Source organism: Ranitomeya imitator, chromosome 1, assembly GCF_032444005.1.
Source record: "Ranitomeya imitator isolate aRanImi1 chromosome 1, aRanImi1.pri, whole genome shotgun sequence".
In the NCBI taxonomy this organism is placed as follows: Eukaryota; Metazoa; Chordata; class Amphibia; order Anura; family Dendrobatidae; genus Ranitomeya; species Ranitomeya imitator.
Genome location: NC_091282.1, coordinates 839,219,466 through 839,236,693, shown reverse-complemented (window position 1 = coordinate 839,236,693; position 17,228 = coordinate 839,219,466). Strand labels below are relative to the sequence as shown.

Here is a 17,228-nt window from a genome sequence, read left to right as displayed (position 1 = left end):
GGATTCTTTACTGTAAGAGCAGTGAGACTATGGAACTCTCTGCCGTATGCTGTTGTAATGAGTGATTCATTACTTAAATTTAAGAGGGGACTGGATACCTTTCTGGAAAAGTATAATGTTACAGGGTATATACACTAGATTCCTTGATAGGGCGTTGATCCAGGGAACTAGTCTGATTGCCGTATGTGGAGTCGGGAAGGAATTTTTTTCCCCAATGTGGAGCTTACTCTTTGCCACATGGGTTTTTTTTGCCTTCCTCTGGATCAACATGTTAGGGCATGTTAGGTTAGGCTATGGGTTGAACTAGATGGACATATAGTCTTCATTCAACCTTAATAACTATGTAACTATGCATTAAAAGAGGCATAGATGCTCATGAGGAGAACATAATTTTACCTCTATACAAGTCACTAGTTCGACCATACTTAGAATACTGTGCACAGTTCTGGTCTCCAGTGTATAAGAAAGACATAGCTGAACTGGAGCGGGTGCAGAGAAGAGCGACCAAGGTTATTAGAGGACTGGGGGGTCTGCAATACCAAGATAGGTTATTACACTTGGGGCTATTTAGTTTGGAAAAACGAAGACTAAGGGGTGATCTTATTTTTTTCCTCAATGTGGAGCTTACTCTTGCCACATGGGTTTTTTTTTTGCCTTCCTCTGGATCAACATGTTAGGGCATGTTAGGTTAGGCTATGGGTTGAACTAGATGGACTTATAGTCTTCCTTCAACCTTAATAATTATGCAACATAGAAGTGATGCTCAGATTGCTTTTATGTAGCTGAATTCCTGCATTGCTATGAGCGCTCACAGCAATCCAGGCATCAACAACCATAGAGGTCTCAAGGAGACCTCTGGTTGTCATGCCGACACATCACTGACCCCCAATCATGTGACGGGGGTCAGCGAAGCGAGCATTTCTGGCCTGATGGCCGGAATCGGTAGTTAAATGCTGTTGTCTGCGTTTGACAGCAGCATTTAACTAGTTAAGGCTGGTTTCACATTAGCGTTTAAAAACGCAGCGTTTTAAACGCAAACGCATGTGGTGAAAAAAACGCGTTTAAACGCTACGTTTTTTAGATGCATGCGTTTTTGCATGTGTTAAAACAAACGCGGCGTTTTGACGCGTTTTCATGCGTTTTTTCCTGCGTTTGCGTTTTTGAAACGCATGATGAGAAGTGTGTGACAGCTGCCAATCATCAAAATCATAAACAGAAATAGCTAGGGATAGGGTTAGGATCCCTAGTAACCCTAGGGACCCTAACCCTAGGGATCCCAACCCTAACCCTAGGGATCCCAACCCTAACCCTAGGGATCCCAACCATAGGGATCCTAACCCTAGGGATCCTAACCCTAGGGATCCTAACCCTAACCCTAGGGATTTTAACCCTAACCCTAGGGATCCTAACCCTAACCCTTACGGTTAGGGTTAGGATCCCTAGGGTTGGGGGGTGGCATGTGTTTTTCTATTAAAACGCATGTGCTTAAAAACGCATGCGTTTACATAGACAGCAATACGTCGCTAGAAATTACTACATGTTGCATTTCTGCAACAAAACGCATTTATAGAAACGACGCATGCGTCGTCAAAACGCGGCAAAAGGCATGCAAAAAAACGCATGCTTTTTTTGCGCTAAAACGCAGCGGCAAAAAACGCAAATGTGAAACCAGCCTAATAGAGGCGGGTGGATCGCGATTCCACCCGCCACTATTGCGGGCACATGTCAGCTGTACAAAATAGCTGACATGTCCTGGCTTTGATGCGGGCTCACCACCGGAGCCCACATTAATGGGCGAGACACGACATGCGCCGTACTAGTACGGCGCATGTCGTGAAAGGGTTTTAAAGTAGAAAATAGAAGAAGAATGCATTTCTGTTAACAAGATAAAACTCACTTCCAACACAGAGCCTGCTCCAAGCCGTCCACAGGTTCACTGGTAGATTGTAAGGTTAGTTCTCTGTTCCACACTCTTACCTTACGAGAGCCTGGGAATCAATTTAGAAAACATATAAGATGGAGAACTGAGATTTCACATAGGATATACAGTACTTTTAACTATAGATTTCTCCAAAGAGTCATGCAAACAATAAAAAAAAAAAAACAATTAGATGATATTAGTTTATGTAGATCTGATTGCTGGGACCAAGATACTTAAGGCCCCCATACAACATCCACTAATAACAGTGGGCTAATGTATATGGGGGCCAACTGTCTATCCCTCAACAAATAATGCCAGGGAATAGAAGGATCCAATTTTGAATTGCAAATCCCTTTGTTCTGCAGCTCTCATCTCACAGCAATCAAGTGTGGGGCAGGTGGAGTACATCATAGCGGATAATGACTTGAGATGAAAGCGGCAAGAGGTGTTGTAATGACACCGCTCCGCTGTAACCTACACAGGTGGTGCAGAGACCATGAACGAGAGCAGTGCTGTGTTTCATTACAAGTACCAAAGAGAAGCTGTTCTAAGCGAAGTTATGAGAATTCATATTTTTTGGTTCCTTACATTTCGTCTTCTGCTTATGATTGGTCAACATCAGGCAGGGAAGTAATTACTCACCACAGAGAAGATTATCTTCTAATGCCCCCTTGGCAGTAGTAGCATTAGTATCTAAATTTTACAAGCTAATATCTCCACATTGGAGATGTAAAATTGAAAAATAAAGAGAGGAGGGCGCAGAGATATAGTAATCAGTGAATGCCAGGAAAACGTATATATATTGCACAGGTTCACAACCTACAGTATACACTATGCATAGGCAGTAAACAAACACTGGATCCATTGAAACCCATTACAAGTTTATTCTGCAGTAGAATAAGTAGTTTGATTGGTAATCATTCAATGCGGTGAAAACGGTCATGATTGTGCATCTTTCGTGGTCTTCCTACCTGTCTCTGGACATATGGCACTCACTGCAAAGAGCTGACCGTCTCCTCTCCAAGTCAAGCGAGGTTTGTGGTCATCCCAGGGCATAGCAGATTGCACACTCTAAAACAAAGGAGCAATGTTAACACATGAGCTTATACTGAACACTGCACACATTGTCCAGGAGCAGACAGTAACCACGTTATCTACACTAATGGTAGTACTTTGTAGTCTGATAGCACATATGCAATCAAGAAATTTGGAGATGACCCTCAAGATACTTGGCCCATCTGCCCTAACTAGAGAGTGGAGGCCATGTAGTGGCCTTACTTTGGACCAGGTCGCTGTTGTGTGACATTAGGTGGCTTCCTAGGATCACAGAGGATGCTATAATACTAATTACTAAACTTGGACTGTTATATAGAACAAACAACAGCCTCATGGTGACACAAGCAGATGTCCACACTGATGTATAGATGGTCTTCCATCGCCCACCCTTACTGTCAGTGTTTGCAGGAAATATCAACAAGAGTCATCAAATCTTCAAGTCAAGTGTTGGAGGGAGGAGAGGGTGAAAGATGGCACCACTTTCCAGCTTATAAACCAACAAGCAGAGCTAATCAGTTAGAGGCAGCCACTCGATTTTAAGTTTCTGTTAACATTGCACCATTAGCAATCCGATGATTGCTTGCGCCAAATATTGCCTCACCCGACTGGAGTTTCACATAAACCGCTCTATGACCTAACAGTACCTCTAAGGTCAGTTCTCCACCACGTTGTTGGGAAATAGTTAAAAATGCAAAACGCCAACAATAAAAGCCGGGAATCTAAAACAACAGTGACGTCATTGATTCAGTAAGGTAAATGCCACAGACTGGTGAGGGTCCATGAACCTAAGGGGAATTTAAAGAGACCCTGTCACAGGGGGAACCTAAAATAGTGACAGACACTCATTTCAGCGACCTGTTACTTCTGGGTTTATGTGCTTTAACTTGTGAGAGCTTAGATCTTAATCAGTAGCGTAGCTCCCGGGGGGGGCAGAGGGGCCCCCCCGGGTGCTACGCTACTGTAACTGCATCGGCGCACGCAGTGTACCGATGCAGTTACATTTTTCGGCAGAGCAGGGAGAATCGATCTCCCTGCTCTGCTGCTATGGGGCCCCTGAGCAGGCGGGGGGGCCCGGTGCCAGCAGTGGGCCCCCGCCCGTCATCGCATGGTGGGCTGTATCGGCATCTAGCCGATACAGCTCACCGCAGTGAGGGAGTGCTGCCTTATTCTACAGTATCTGCCTATAGGGGGGGGGGGGGATTGGGGAGTGCTGCCTTATATACAGGATATGCCTATGGGGGGAGTGCTGCTTTATATACAGGATCTGCCTATAGGGGAGGGAGTGCTGCCTTATATACAGGATCTGCCTATAGGGGGGAGGGAGTGCTGCCTTATTTTTACAGGATCTGCCTATGGGGGGAATGCTGCCTTATATACAGGACTAGCTGAAGAGCCCGGCGTTGCCTGGGCATAGTAAATATCTGTGGTTAGTTATAGCACCTCACTTCTCTTATTTTCCCATCACGCCTCTCATTTTCCCAATCACATCTTTCATTTTCCCCCTCACATCTCTCATTTTCTCCCTCACACCTCTCATTTTCTCCCTCACTCCTCTCATTCCCCCCTAACACTTGTCATTTCAACCTCACATCTGTCATTTTCTGATCACTCCACTATTTTTCCTCACTCCTCATTTTGCACTCACACCTTTTCATTTTCACCTCACACCTCTCATTTTCACCTCATCACCTCAGTATATACAGGTTTGTCATCTCCCTTATATATAGTATACATCTGTATGTCATCTCCTGTATATAGTATATACCTGTATGTCATCTCCCCTGTATATAGTATATACCTGCTGTGTGTCATCTCCCCTATATATAGTATATACCTGAATGTCATCTCCTTCTATATATAGTATATACCTGTGTGTCATCTCCTCCTGTATTAGACCTCGTTCACACGTTATTTGCTCAGTATTTTTACCTCAGTATTTGTAAGCTAAATTGGCAGCCTGATAAATCCCCAGCCAACAGGAAGCCCTCCCCCTGGCAGTATATATTAGCTCACACATACACATAATAGACAGGTCATGTGACTGACAGCTGCCGTATTTCCTATATGGTGCAATTGTTGTAGTTTGTCTGCTTATTAATCAGATTTTTATTTTTGAAGGATAATACCAGACTTGTGTGTGTTTTAGGGCGAGTTTCGTTTGTCAAGTTGTGTGTGTTGAGTTGCGTGTGGCGACATGCATGTAGCGACTTTTGTGAGATGAGTTTTGTGTAGCAACATGCGTGTAGCAACTTTTTGTGTGTCGAGTTGCATGTGACAGGTTAGTGTAGCAAGTTGCGTGCAGCAAGTTTTGCGCATGGCGAGTTTTGCGCGTTGCGAGTATTATGTGTGGTGCCTTTTGAGTATGTGCAAGTTTTGTGTGAGGCAACTTTTGCATGTGTTGCAACTTTTGTGCATGTGGCAATTTTTCCGCGTGTGCAAGTTTTGCGTGTGGCGAGTTTTTCATGAGGAGAATTTTGCACTTGTGGCGAGTTTTGCAAGAGCCTAGTTTTTGCATGTGGCGAGTTCTGCGCGTGGCGAGTTTTGAGTGGCGACTTTTGTGTTTTGACTTTTATGTGGCGAGGTTGGTGTATTTGTGGTGAAATGTGTGCTGAGGGTAATATGTGTTCAAGCACGTGGTAGTGTGTGGCGCATTTTGTGTGTTCATATCCCCGTGTGTGGTGAGTATCCCATGTCGAGGCCCCACCTTAGCAACTGTACGGTATATACTCTTTGGCGCCATCGCTCTCATTCTTTAAGTCCCCCTTGTTCACATCTGGCAGCTGTCAATTTGCCTCCTACACTTTTCCTTTCATTTTTTCCCATTATGTAGATAGGGGCAAAATTGTTTGGTGAAATGGAACGCGCGGGGTTAAAATTTCACCTCACAACGAAGCCTATGACGCTCTCAGGGTCCCGACGTGTGACTGTGCAAAATTTTGTTTCTGTAGCTGCGACGCCTCCAACACTTTTCCTTTCAGTTTTTTCCCCATTATGTAGATAGGGGCAAAATTGTTTGGTGAATTGGAAAGCGCGGGGTTAATATTTCACCTCACAACATATCCTATGACGCTCTCGGGGTCCAGACGTGTGACTGTGCAAAATTTTGTTGCTGTAGCTGCGACGCTTCCAACACTTTTCCTTTCACTTTTTTCCCCATTATGTAGATAGGGGCAAAATTGTTTGGTGAATTGGAAAGCGCAGGGTTAATATTTCACCTCACAACGTAGCCTATGACGCTCTCGGGGTCCAGACATGTGACTGTGCAAAACTTTGTGGCTGTAGCTGCGACGGTGCAGATGCCAATCCCGGACATACACACACACATACATTCAGCTTTATATAGTAGATCTGCCTATGGGGGGGTGCTGCCTTATATACAGGATCTGCCTATGGGGGGGGGGGGGGGGGGGGAGTGCTGCCTTATTTTACAGCATTTGCCTATAGGGGAGGGAGTGCTGCCTTATATACAGGATCTGCCTATAGGGGGGGCAAGTGCTGCCTTATATACAGGATCTACCTGTGGGGGGGTGCTGCCTTATTCTACAGGATCTGCCTATGGGGGGGTGCTGCCTTATTGTACAGGATCTGCCTATGGGGGGGGGGGGGTAAAAGTGCTGCCTTATATACAGGATCTGTCCATGGGGGGGGAGGGGGGAGTGCTGCCTTATATACAGCATGTCTATAAGGGGGAGGGAGTGCTGCCTTATTCTACAGGATCTGCCTATGGGGGGATGAGTGCTGCCTTACTCTACAGGATCTGCCTATGGGGTGAGTGCTGCCTTATTCTATAGTGTCTGCCTATGGGGGGGGAGGGGGAGTGCTGCCTTATATACAGGATCTGCCTATAGGGGGGGGGGGGGGGAGAGTGCTGTCTTTTTCTACAGGATCTGCCTATGGGGGGGATGAGTGCTGCCTTATTCTACAGGATCTGCCTTTGGGGGGGATGAGTGCTGCCTTATTCTATAGTGTCTGCCTATGGGGGGGGAGGGGGAGTGCTGCCTTTTTCTACAGGATCTGCCTATGGGGGGGGGATGAGTGCTGCCTTATTCTACAGGATCTGCCTATGGGGGGGGGGAGGGAGTGCTGCATTGTTCTACAGGATCTGCCTATAGGGGGGGAGGGGAGTGCTGCCTTATATACAAGATCTGCCTATGGGGGGGGGGGGGGGTGCTGCCTTATTCTACAGGGTCTGCCAATGGTGGGTGCTGCTTTACACTACAGGATCTGCCTATAGGGGTGCTGCCTTGTGCTGTATTGAGGACTATCTGGCACATTATACTATATGGAGGTTATCTATGGGGCCATCATACAGTGTGGGGATTACAGTGTTGGAGCCATCAAACAGTTTGAAGGCTACTAAGGGGTCAGTATACTGTGTGGGTGGTACTATACAGTTAGGGGGCATTATACTGTGTATAGGGGAGCTGTACAGGAGGGAGACTCGGGACATTATTAAATGTAAAGTGGGCACTTATTGTAATAGGGGAACTCAGGTTACTGTGACTATCAAAGGGGCACACAGAGGGCATTATTACTTTCTAGGGTGCAAAATGTGGGCTGTTTTCTAGGGCACTCGCACCCGGCATTACTATATTATAGAGAAGTGCGTTAGAATTTAGAGGGTACAGAGAACCACAGAGTAGGTGCAGTAATAGGGTCACATACGGCAGCAGCGGCTCAGTATCGGGGTATCAGGTGCAGTAATGGGGTCACATACGGCAGCAGCAGCTCAGTATTGGGGCGTCAGGTGCAGTAATAGGGACACATACGGCAGCAGCGGCTCAGTATTGGGATATCAGGTGTAGCAATAGGGACACATATGCCAGCATCGGCTCAGTATTGGGGTATCAGGTGCAGTAATAGGGACACATACGGCAGCAGCGGTCAGTATTTGGGTATCACGTGCAGTAATAGGGACACATACGCCAGCAGCGGCTCAGTATCAGGGGCAGTAATAGGGACACATACGGCAGCAGCGGCTCAGTATCGGGGTATCAGGTGTAGTAATAGGGACACATACGGCAGCAGCGGCTCAGTATTGGGGTATCAGGGGCAGTAATAGGGACACATACGGCAGCAGCGGCTCAGTATTGGGGTATCACGTGCAGTAATAGGGACACATACGGCAGCAGCGGCTCAGTATTGGGGTATCAGGTGCAGTAATAGGGACACACGGCAGCAGCGGCTCAGTATTGGGGTATCAGGTGCAGTAATAGGGACACATACGGCAGCAGCGGCTCAGTATTGGGGTATCAGGTGCAGTAATAGGGACACACACGGCAGCAGCGGCTCAGTATTGGAGTATCAGCAGGATGAGGAGTTTGTACAGGTTTGGAATAGATGATGATGGCTGTAATGTGAGAAGAGAAACGTGTCTTTGTTGTTTTCTCTGCAGACGAGTTGTAGCTGGAAGAAGTTTTCATGTCGGTCTGGACCAGATGGAAAAGACAGGAAAAGTGACTATTCCATCATAAAGAACGTCAGCGGTTAGTCATCATCTATAACGGTGCTGTGATCTCTTATATGTTCTGTAGGGCTGATATCTACCACTGACCATATGGCGGTAATATCCATGTTGGTCGTTATATAGAGATTATCTTCAGTAACAGCGCGGTCATCTGCTGAGGTTCTCCTCCACTATTAGGGGGCATCATCGAGTTGTAATCAAGGTTACCTGTTAGGGGCCCACTCAGAAGCTTCGCCCCCCTTGACCAAAACCCTAGCTACGCCCCTGATCTTAATGTTTTCAAGGAGTGGCCAGCAAGGAAGGAGTCCACTGTAAAGCACAGAGTCCTAATATTCATGCCATTACTGTGCATGGGGAGAAAAGCCGGAGGGCGCAAGGTGCCCACATATTAGGAATACATAAGACTCCTCACTGGCCATAAACAGTGATACATACAGCACAGGAACACATAAGTGACGGAAAGTCTTCATCCCAACCCTAACCCATCTCTTCAACCTATCACTAACAACTGGTGTTTTCCCCTCAAGCTTTAAACATGCCTCCATCACACCTATCCTCAAAAAGCCCTCTCGACCCATCCTCTGTATCTAGCTACTGGAACACCACATTTACCTTGAACTGTCCTCCCATTTCTCTTCTTGCTCCCTCTTTGACCGCCTACAATCTGGCTTCCGGTCACACCATTCCACCCAAACTGCCCTAACTAAAGTCACCAATGACCTCTTAACCGCCAAGAGCAAGCGACACTACTCTGTCCTCCTCCTCCTCGACCTGTCGGCTGCCTTTGACACAGTGGACCATTCCCTATTACAGACCCTCTCATCCCTTGGCATCGCAGACTTGGCCCTATCCTGGATCTCATCATACCTAACAGACCGGACATTCAGCGTCTCCCACTCACACACCACCTCCTCACCTCGCCCTCTATCTGTCGGAGTCCCACAAGGTTCAGTCCTTGGGCCCCTGCTCTTCTCCATTTACACCTTTGGCCTGGGACAGCTCATAGAATCTCACGGCTTTCAGTATCACCTCTACGCTGACGACACACAGATCTACATCTCTGGACCAGATATCACCTCCCTTCTAACCAGAATCCCTCAATGTCTGTCTGCTATTTCATCCTTCTTCTCCACTAGATTTCTAAAACTTAACATGGACAAAACAGAACTCATCTTTCCCCCATCTCACGCGACCCCCCAACGAACCTATCCATTACAGTAAATGACTGCCCACTCTCCCCAGTCCCACAAGCTCGCTGCCTCGGGGTAATCCTTGACGCTGATCTCTCCTTCAAACCACATATCCAAGCCCTTTCCACTTCCTGCCGCTTTCAACTCAAAAATATTTCACGAATCCGTTCATTCCTCAACCATGAATCTGCAAAAACCCTAGTCCATGCCCTCATCTCTCGCCTTGACTACTGCAACCTCCTGCTCTGTGGCCTCCCCTCTAACACGCTCGCACCCCTCCAATCTATTCTAAACTCTGCTGCCCGACTAATCCACCTGTCCCCCCGCTATTCCCCGGCCTCTCCCCTCTGTCAATCCCTTCACTGGCTCCCCATTGCCCAGAGACTCCACTACAAAACCCTAACCATGACGTACAAAGCCATCCACAACCTGTCTTCTCCATACATCTGTGACCTCGTTTCCCGGTACTTACCTACCAGCAACCTCCGATCCTCACAAGATCTCCTACTCTACTCCCCTCTTATCTCCTCTTCCCACAATCGTATACAAGATTTCTCTCGCGTACCACCCCTATTCTGGAACCCTCTACCACAACACATCAGACTCTCGCCTACCATCGAAACCTTCAAAAAGAACCTGAAGACCCACCTCTTCAGACAAGCCTACAACCTGCAGTAACCACCGATCGACCAAACCGCTGCATGACCATCTCTACCCTCACCTACTCTATTCTCACCCATCCCTTGTAGATTGTGAGCCTTCGCGGGCAGGGTCCTCATTCCTCCTGTACCAGTTATGACTTGTATTGTTTAAGATTATTGTACTTGTTTTTATTATGTATACCCCTCCTCACATGTAAAGCGCCATGGAATAAATGGCGCTATAACAATAAATAATAATAATAATAATAAAGATGAAATCAGCATGTCAATTAAATTGCGCTCCCCTCAGACAGGGTAACACAGGCAAGCAGAAAGGTTCCGTTTACCAGGAGTAACTGTAGTGGGTGAAGGGATTGCAGTCGCCTATGTCGGCCAAAAACGTCCCTGTCTCTTATATGATCAGACCAGTACTGTAAAAGACCCGTAATAAATGAGGGCCCATTTGGTGAATTTGCATTGGGGCCAATGTGTTTAAAATTACGCGTGAATGGGCATACTTATGTTATGGCATATATGCATCAGACATTCGGAAAAGCCCTTTAATAAATAGGGCCGCCATGAAAATACAGCTCAATCTGCCAATGCCATATTATACAGCCGGGAAGAGGAGCAGATGGATATACACTTTTGTCAGAAAACATTCAATATAACCTGTGTATTTAATCCTCTGCCCTTTCTGAGATTTTTGGTTCAGTCGGCGGTCCGATCAGTGACTGACAGCATTATTTGTATAACTGTACAAACACACAGCTGTCAGTCACTGATGGCGCCGCCCACCTGACTGAAAACCCAAGAAAGAGCAGAGGTTTACATGAGTAATACACAGGTTATACTGAATCTGTTCTCACAAAACTACACATCAATCTGCTCAGCTCCCCTGCTCTATAACATGGTGCCTGCAGCTTGGACGACATTTTCATGGTCACGTGTTGTCTTTAAATAGAAGACTACTGGGGACTTTTATATTTTTATACTGTTATGTCCCTGATACATTACCGTTGCTCTCTGTCTGGCTGCTTGTTTTCCTTCAGATCCATGAAACTGGGTCTCTTTCTTCCCCCAGCCGACTGTAATAAACTTCCCTGTATAAATCCAAGAAGATAAATTTACCAGCTGAAAAAAAATAAAAAAATGTAGTTTATACATTTTTCACACCCAGACATCACCTTCTCCAAAGTCTTCCTGGTGGATCGGTATTTCAGCAATTGGTTCAAAGTCTTTTGTCATCAATATGAGTGTCTGCTGGCCTAGAAGAAGCAGCAAAATTGCTTAACAATGGCTCCAAATGCAATTTAACAAATAAATTCTGGGTGGATTACATCCTGCTGCAGACATTAATGAGCTACAGCAACACAAGAAATCAGATTTCTAAATCCTTCCATTATAAAATATAACAATGGCTAAAACACAGGAAAATATGTTAAAATATAACTCATGGCACTGAACTCATTAATTTCCCAAGCTTATTTTCCCCTCTTGTAGATTTTGTCATTTCATATCCTATTTTTAAAGCCAACGCATTAAGAATATTGTAAATTCTATTTTTTTTTTCTTTTGAATCCACCCAATATGGCTTAAAGGGGATCAGCGAGCAGGTTTTTGCTATGTAATCCGATGACAGCATGAGGTATCAGCTGGGACACTGAATTCAGCGATGTGTCACATTTTTGCTGTGTGCTGTTTACTTACAATGAAGGTTTTACCACTAGGAGGTAAAGTCCCTACTGGACTACAGCAGAGCATGAGCCCTTGTCCGACCACGCCCACTCCTCTGATAAGCACCTCCCTGTCAATAGACTATGTACACAGAGAGAATCCTATCAACAACCAAGAGCCTAATGCCCCAAAACACTTCATGACAAATAGTACAAAAAATATATATTTTATTAGAGCACATACAAAACATAATAAAAATATAGTACAAATGAGGGTAAGGTGAACAACTACAGTGGAACACCAATCGCATGAGAGAACACACCTAGAGCATAGGTCATACTATCAAAAAGCAGCCCAAGAGAAATACATGTCTCAGAAAATGAATCGGGCATTAACCCCGACGCGCGTTTAGCGTATTGTGCTTCCTCGGGGGGCGAAACGCGCGTCGGGGCTTTCTGTGGGATACCGACCGCACGGGAGTACACACATGGGTAAGTTCAATAGGCGGCATGCCACATAGGCGTATCTCAAGTCACTTGCACTTTATGGGCATCACTTTAGCAGGGAGGGGTTCTAATAAGGGATAGGACGTAGCAATTTATGAGCCACTGGCTATTGCACTTTAGACTCCTATGCTTCCCACCTCCCACCTCATTTTCTGAGACATGTATTTCTCTTGGGCTGCTTTTTGATAGTATGACCTATGCTCTAGGTGTGTTCTCTCATACGATTGGTGTTCCACAGTAGTTGTTCACCTTACCCTCATTTGTACTATATTTTTATTATGTTTTGTATGTGCTCTAATAAAATATATATTTTTTGTACTATTTGTCATGAAGTGTTTTGGGGCATTAGGCTCTTGGTTGTTGATAGGATTCTATTTGATTGGGAGTTATGCCCCTATTTTCCCCTGTTGGAGTGTAATGGGCACTCTAGATGTAAGGGATTGTTGTATTGGTTAATATATCCACAAGTTCGGTTTTTGTAAAATATGTACACAGAGAGCCTGGTGTGGGCGGGGTTAGCTTCCTCAGCTCTTCTTCATGTTACATCTAACAACTCTGATTGGGTTACAACTGCTGCACCCAGGAAACTAAGCAAAACATCGTTGGAATCAGGGTCTCTTGCCCTATATTATACTACTCTCAGAATAAATACCAAAAACCTGTTGACAGATTCCCTTTAAAGAAGGATGCAAGCTACTGATTAAATATACAAAAGAGAATAGTAAAACCAAAAACACTCAGTTTGAAAAAATGTTGCAGTAATCCGCAAGTGCTAGTAAAAGATGTAAAAAACAGGGTATTTGGTTGATACGTTTTTTGCAAAAAATGTATACTAAGCTGCTCTACCAATCTTCACGGTATACCCTTATCAGAGCAGTCCTAACTAATGTATGCAATCCCTATCTGATGTATTTAAAAACCTGATCATCTGTATATAACCTGTGTGAACAGGGTTCAGAGAGGAAAAATCCATGTGTGCATACAGGGTAGAACAGCTTTTGTGCAGATAGCCCAAGAGGAGTGGTGGAACTCCCCAGTCTTGAAGACACAAGAGAACAATTATGGAAACAGGAACACATGGGCTACTTGCACAGTGAACAAGTCTGTATGATCATGTTCACACACCACCAAGAAACCTGAAGACACAAAAGAGAATAGTAAAACCAAAAACACTCAGTTTGAAAAAATGTTGCAGTAATCCGCAAGTGCTAGTAAAAGATGTAAAAAACAGGGTATTTGGTTGATACGTTTTTTGCAAAAAATGTATACTAAGCTGCTCTACCACTGTGTTCACTGTGCAAGTAGCCCATGTGTTCCTGTTTCCATAATTGTTCTCTTGTGTCTACAAGACTGGGGAGTTCCACCACTCCTCTTGGGCTATCTGCACAAAAGCTGTTCTACCCTGTATGCACACATGGATTTTTCCTCTCTGAACCCTGTTCACACAGGTTATATACAGATGATCAGGTTTTTAAATACATCAGATAGGGATTGCATACATTAGTTAGGACTGCTCTGATAAGGGTATACCGTGTAGATTGGTAGAGCAGCTTAGTATACATTTTTTGCAAAAAACGTATCAACCAAATACCCTGTTTTTTACATCTTTTACTAGCACTTGCGGATTACTGCAACATTTTTTAAAACTGAGTGTTTTTGGTTTTACTATTCTCTTTTGTGTCTTCAGGTTTCTTGGTGGTGTGTGAACATGATCATACAGACTTGTTCACTGTGCAAGTAGCCCATGTGTTCCTGTTTCCATAATTGTTCTCTTGTGTCTACAAGACTGGGGAGTTCCACCACTCCTCTTGGGCTATCTGCACAAAAGCTGTTCTACCCTGTATGGACACATGGATTTTTCCTCTCTGAACCCTGTTCACACAGGTTATATACAGATGATCAGGTTTTTAAATACATCAGATAGGGATTGCATACATTAGTTAGGACTGCTCTGATAAGGGTATACCGTGAAGATTGGTAGAGCAGCTTAGTATACATTTTTTGCAAAAAACGTATCAACCAAATACCCTGTTTTTTACATCTTTTACTAGCACTTGCGGATTACTGCAACATTTTTTCAAACTGAGTGTTTTTGGTTTTACTATTCTCTTTTGTGTCTTCAGGTTTCTTGGTGGTGTGTGAACATGATCATACAGACTTGTTCACTGTGCAAGTAGCCCATGTGTTCCTGTTTCCATAATTGTTCTCTTGTGTCTACAAGACTGGGGAGTTCCACCACTCCTCTTGGGCTATCTGCACAAAAGCTGTTCTACCCTGTATGCACACATGGATTTTTCCTCTCTGAACCCTGTTCACACAGGTTATATACAGATGATCAGGTTTTTAAATACATCAGATAGGGATTGCATACATTAGTTAGGACTGCTCTGATAAGGGTATACCGTGAAGATTGGTAGAGCAGCTTAGTATACATTTTTTGCAAAAAAACGTATCAACCAAATACCCTGTTTTTTACATCTTTTACTAGCACTTGCGGATTACTGCAACATTTTTTCAAACTGAGTGTTTTTGGTTTTACTATTCTCTTTTGTGTCTTCAGGTTTCTTGGTGGTGTGTGAACATGATCATACAGACTTGTTCACTGTGCAAGTAGCCCATGTGTTCCTGTTTCCATAATTGTTCTCTTGTGTCTACAAGCCTGGGGAGTTCCACCACTCCTCTTGGGCTATCTGCACAAAAGCTGTTCTACCCTGTATGCACACATGGATTTTTCCTCTCTGAACCCTGTTCACACAGGTTATATACAGATGATCAGGTTTTTAAATACATCAGATAGGGATTGCATACATTAGTTAGGACTGCTCTGATAAGGGTATACCGTGAAGATTGGTAGAGCAGCTTAGTATACATTTTTTGCAAAAAACGTATCAACCAAATACCCTGTTTTTTACATCTTTTACTAGCACTTGCGGATTACTGCAACATTTTTTCAAACTGAGTGTTTTTGGTTTTACTATTCTCTTTTGTGTCTTCAGGTTTCTTGGTGGTGTGTGAACATGATCATACAGACTTGTTCACTGTGCAAGTAGCCCATGTGTTCCTGTTTCCATGATTAAATATACAAGTGTAAATGAAGGGGAAAAAAAAAAATTGTATGATGGAAAGATTTAAAGATTTATACCTCCTGACTATATGGGCTCACAAATACAGTTGCAATGCAACTTGTTTTTGCAAGCACATATTACAGACAAATGCGAAACAGATCTAAAGGCTATGTACATCTTCAAAACAAAATATTTTTGTATTCTATTTTTTGTCTACAGTTCCAATGCATAATTTTGTGTCTCCATAGAAACAGACTACAAAAAAAAACTAAAACAAAAAACAAAAAAAAAACTGTAGTCTACAAACAAGAATTTGTAATATGTGATAGTAGATGATGCACGTGTACCTTTTTATTTCTGACAGACTATATCAGTGTTTACCACCCAGTGACTCAGGTGCAGTGCATAGCGCTCAGGGGCCTGCGGCATGAGACTCTTGAGTTTTTGACAATTGTATGTGCTAATTCACACTATTGGCACAAGGGAACTCAAAGCAATCTAGGCCTTCGTACTAGGGTAAAAACCATATCACTGAAGTTAAGCACATGGCTGACAGTCATACTGATTGACCAAATCTTTATAAAATACGCCTATTTGACTTTAAAGGTAATCTGATATTAACGCATTATGTGTATAAAATAATAGTCATCTCCATACTAATGGACAAATACCTGTTATAAGTAGAACAAGTTCCTGATCAGGGCTCCAACTCATAGCTACAATACCACTATCCACACTCCCCACACATTCCAACTGTGAGGGAAAAGAAAAAATTAGTACACAAATAAAAAATAAAAAAAACATCAAGAAACAAATTACAATTACTTATTTGCTGATCTGTGGTCATTTAATCAGTGTTAGATCGTTCTGTGTACATAGACTGTTATTGTTCTCAGCAGCACATATCCTATATACACAAATGATGTTCTGCCGAGAACATCATTTTTAAAGGGAACCCATCTCTGGATTGTGCACAGTAACCTGCACACAGTGTCAGGTTGGCGCCATTATACTGATTAAAATGATACCTGGGTGATGAATTCTGTCTTGTGGTTGTTTAATCTTTATTTCCAGTTTTGAGTTAATAATATGCTTGTGCTTCAGGGCGGCCTGTGGGAGGGGGTTAGGCTTCATGTCAGTGATCTGTCAGCAGTCTGCATTATGAAGAGCTAATCAGAGCACCACATGAAGCCCCCCACAGGCCGGCCCGCAAAACGAGCATATCAGTAACTCAAAATTGAAAATAAACATTAAACAACAACCACAAGACTGATTTCGTCACTAGGTATCATTTTAAATCACTGTCTGTAGATTACTGTGCACAATCCTGCTGGCAGGTTCCCTTTAAGCAAGCTTTGATAGGACCTTTCACAACTTTTGACCTTAAACTGTACATTCCTTCACATAGTAGCAGGAATGCAGATAAAATAAGGATTAAAAAAAACAATGTGCACAATCATGCTGACAGGTTCACTTTAAGGTTCACTTTTTTAGGTCTGTAGGTATTAAAGTGGGTTGAATGTACACAAAACGCAGAGCTGAAAGAAATGAAACACGAAGTTGAATGACAAAAGACTTAGTATATTAGGCGCCAGTAGTTTCGTCATCCTGTATTTCCACAAAAAAGTGAAGAAAATCCATAAAAATATTTTCAGCTTTGAGTTAATGATCTGCTTGTGTTCCGGGGCGGCCTGTGCAGGTCTGG

The 17,228-nt window shown here is 43.9% G+C and overlaps 1 protein-coding gene across 1 annotated transcript in view; it reads right to left on the bottom strand.

Moving 5' to 3' along the window:
• The window catches only part of ELP1 (elongator acetyltransferase complex subunit 1), a 189,676-nt gene that overhangs the window by 125,225 nt on the left and 47,223 nt on the right, over positions 1 to 17,228 (bottom strand). Inside the window, exons 4-8 of the mRNA XM_069740676.1 lie at positions 16,195 to 16,276; positions 11,463 to 11,543; positions 11,293 to 11,378; positions 2,893 to 2,992; positions 1,898 to 1,988 (exon numbers count right to left, since the gene is read on the bottom strand). Of these exons, the coding sequence (XP_069596777.1) occupies positions 1,898 to 1,988; positions 2,893 to 2,992; positions 11,293 to 11,378; positions 11,463 to 11,543; positions 16,195 to 16,276 (440 nt within the window). The remainder of the gene's footprint in view (positions 1 to 1,897; positions 1,989 to 2,892; positions 2,993 to 11,292; positions 11,379 to 11,462; positions 11,544 to 16,194; positions 16,277 to 17,228) is intronic.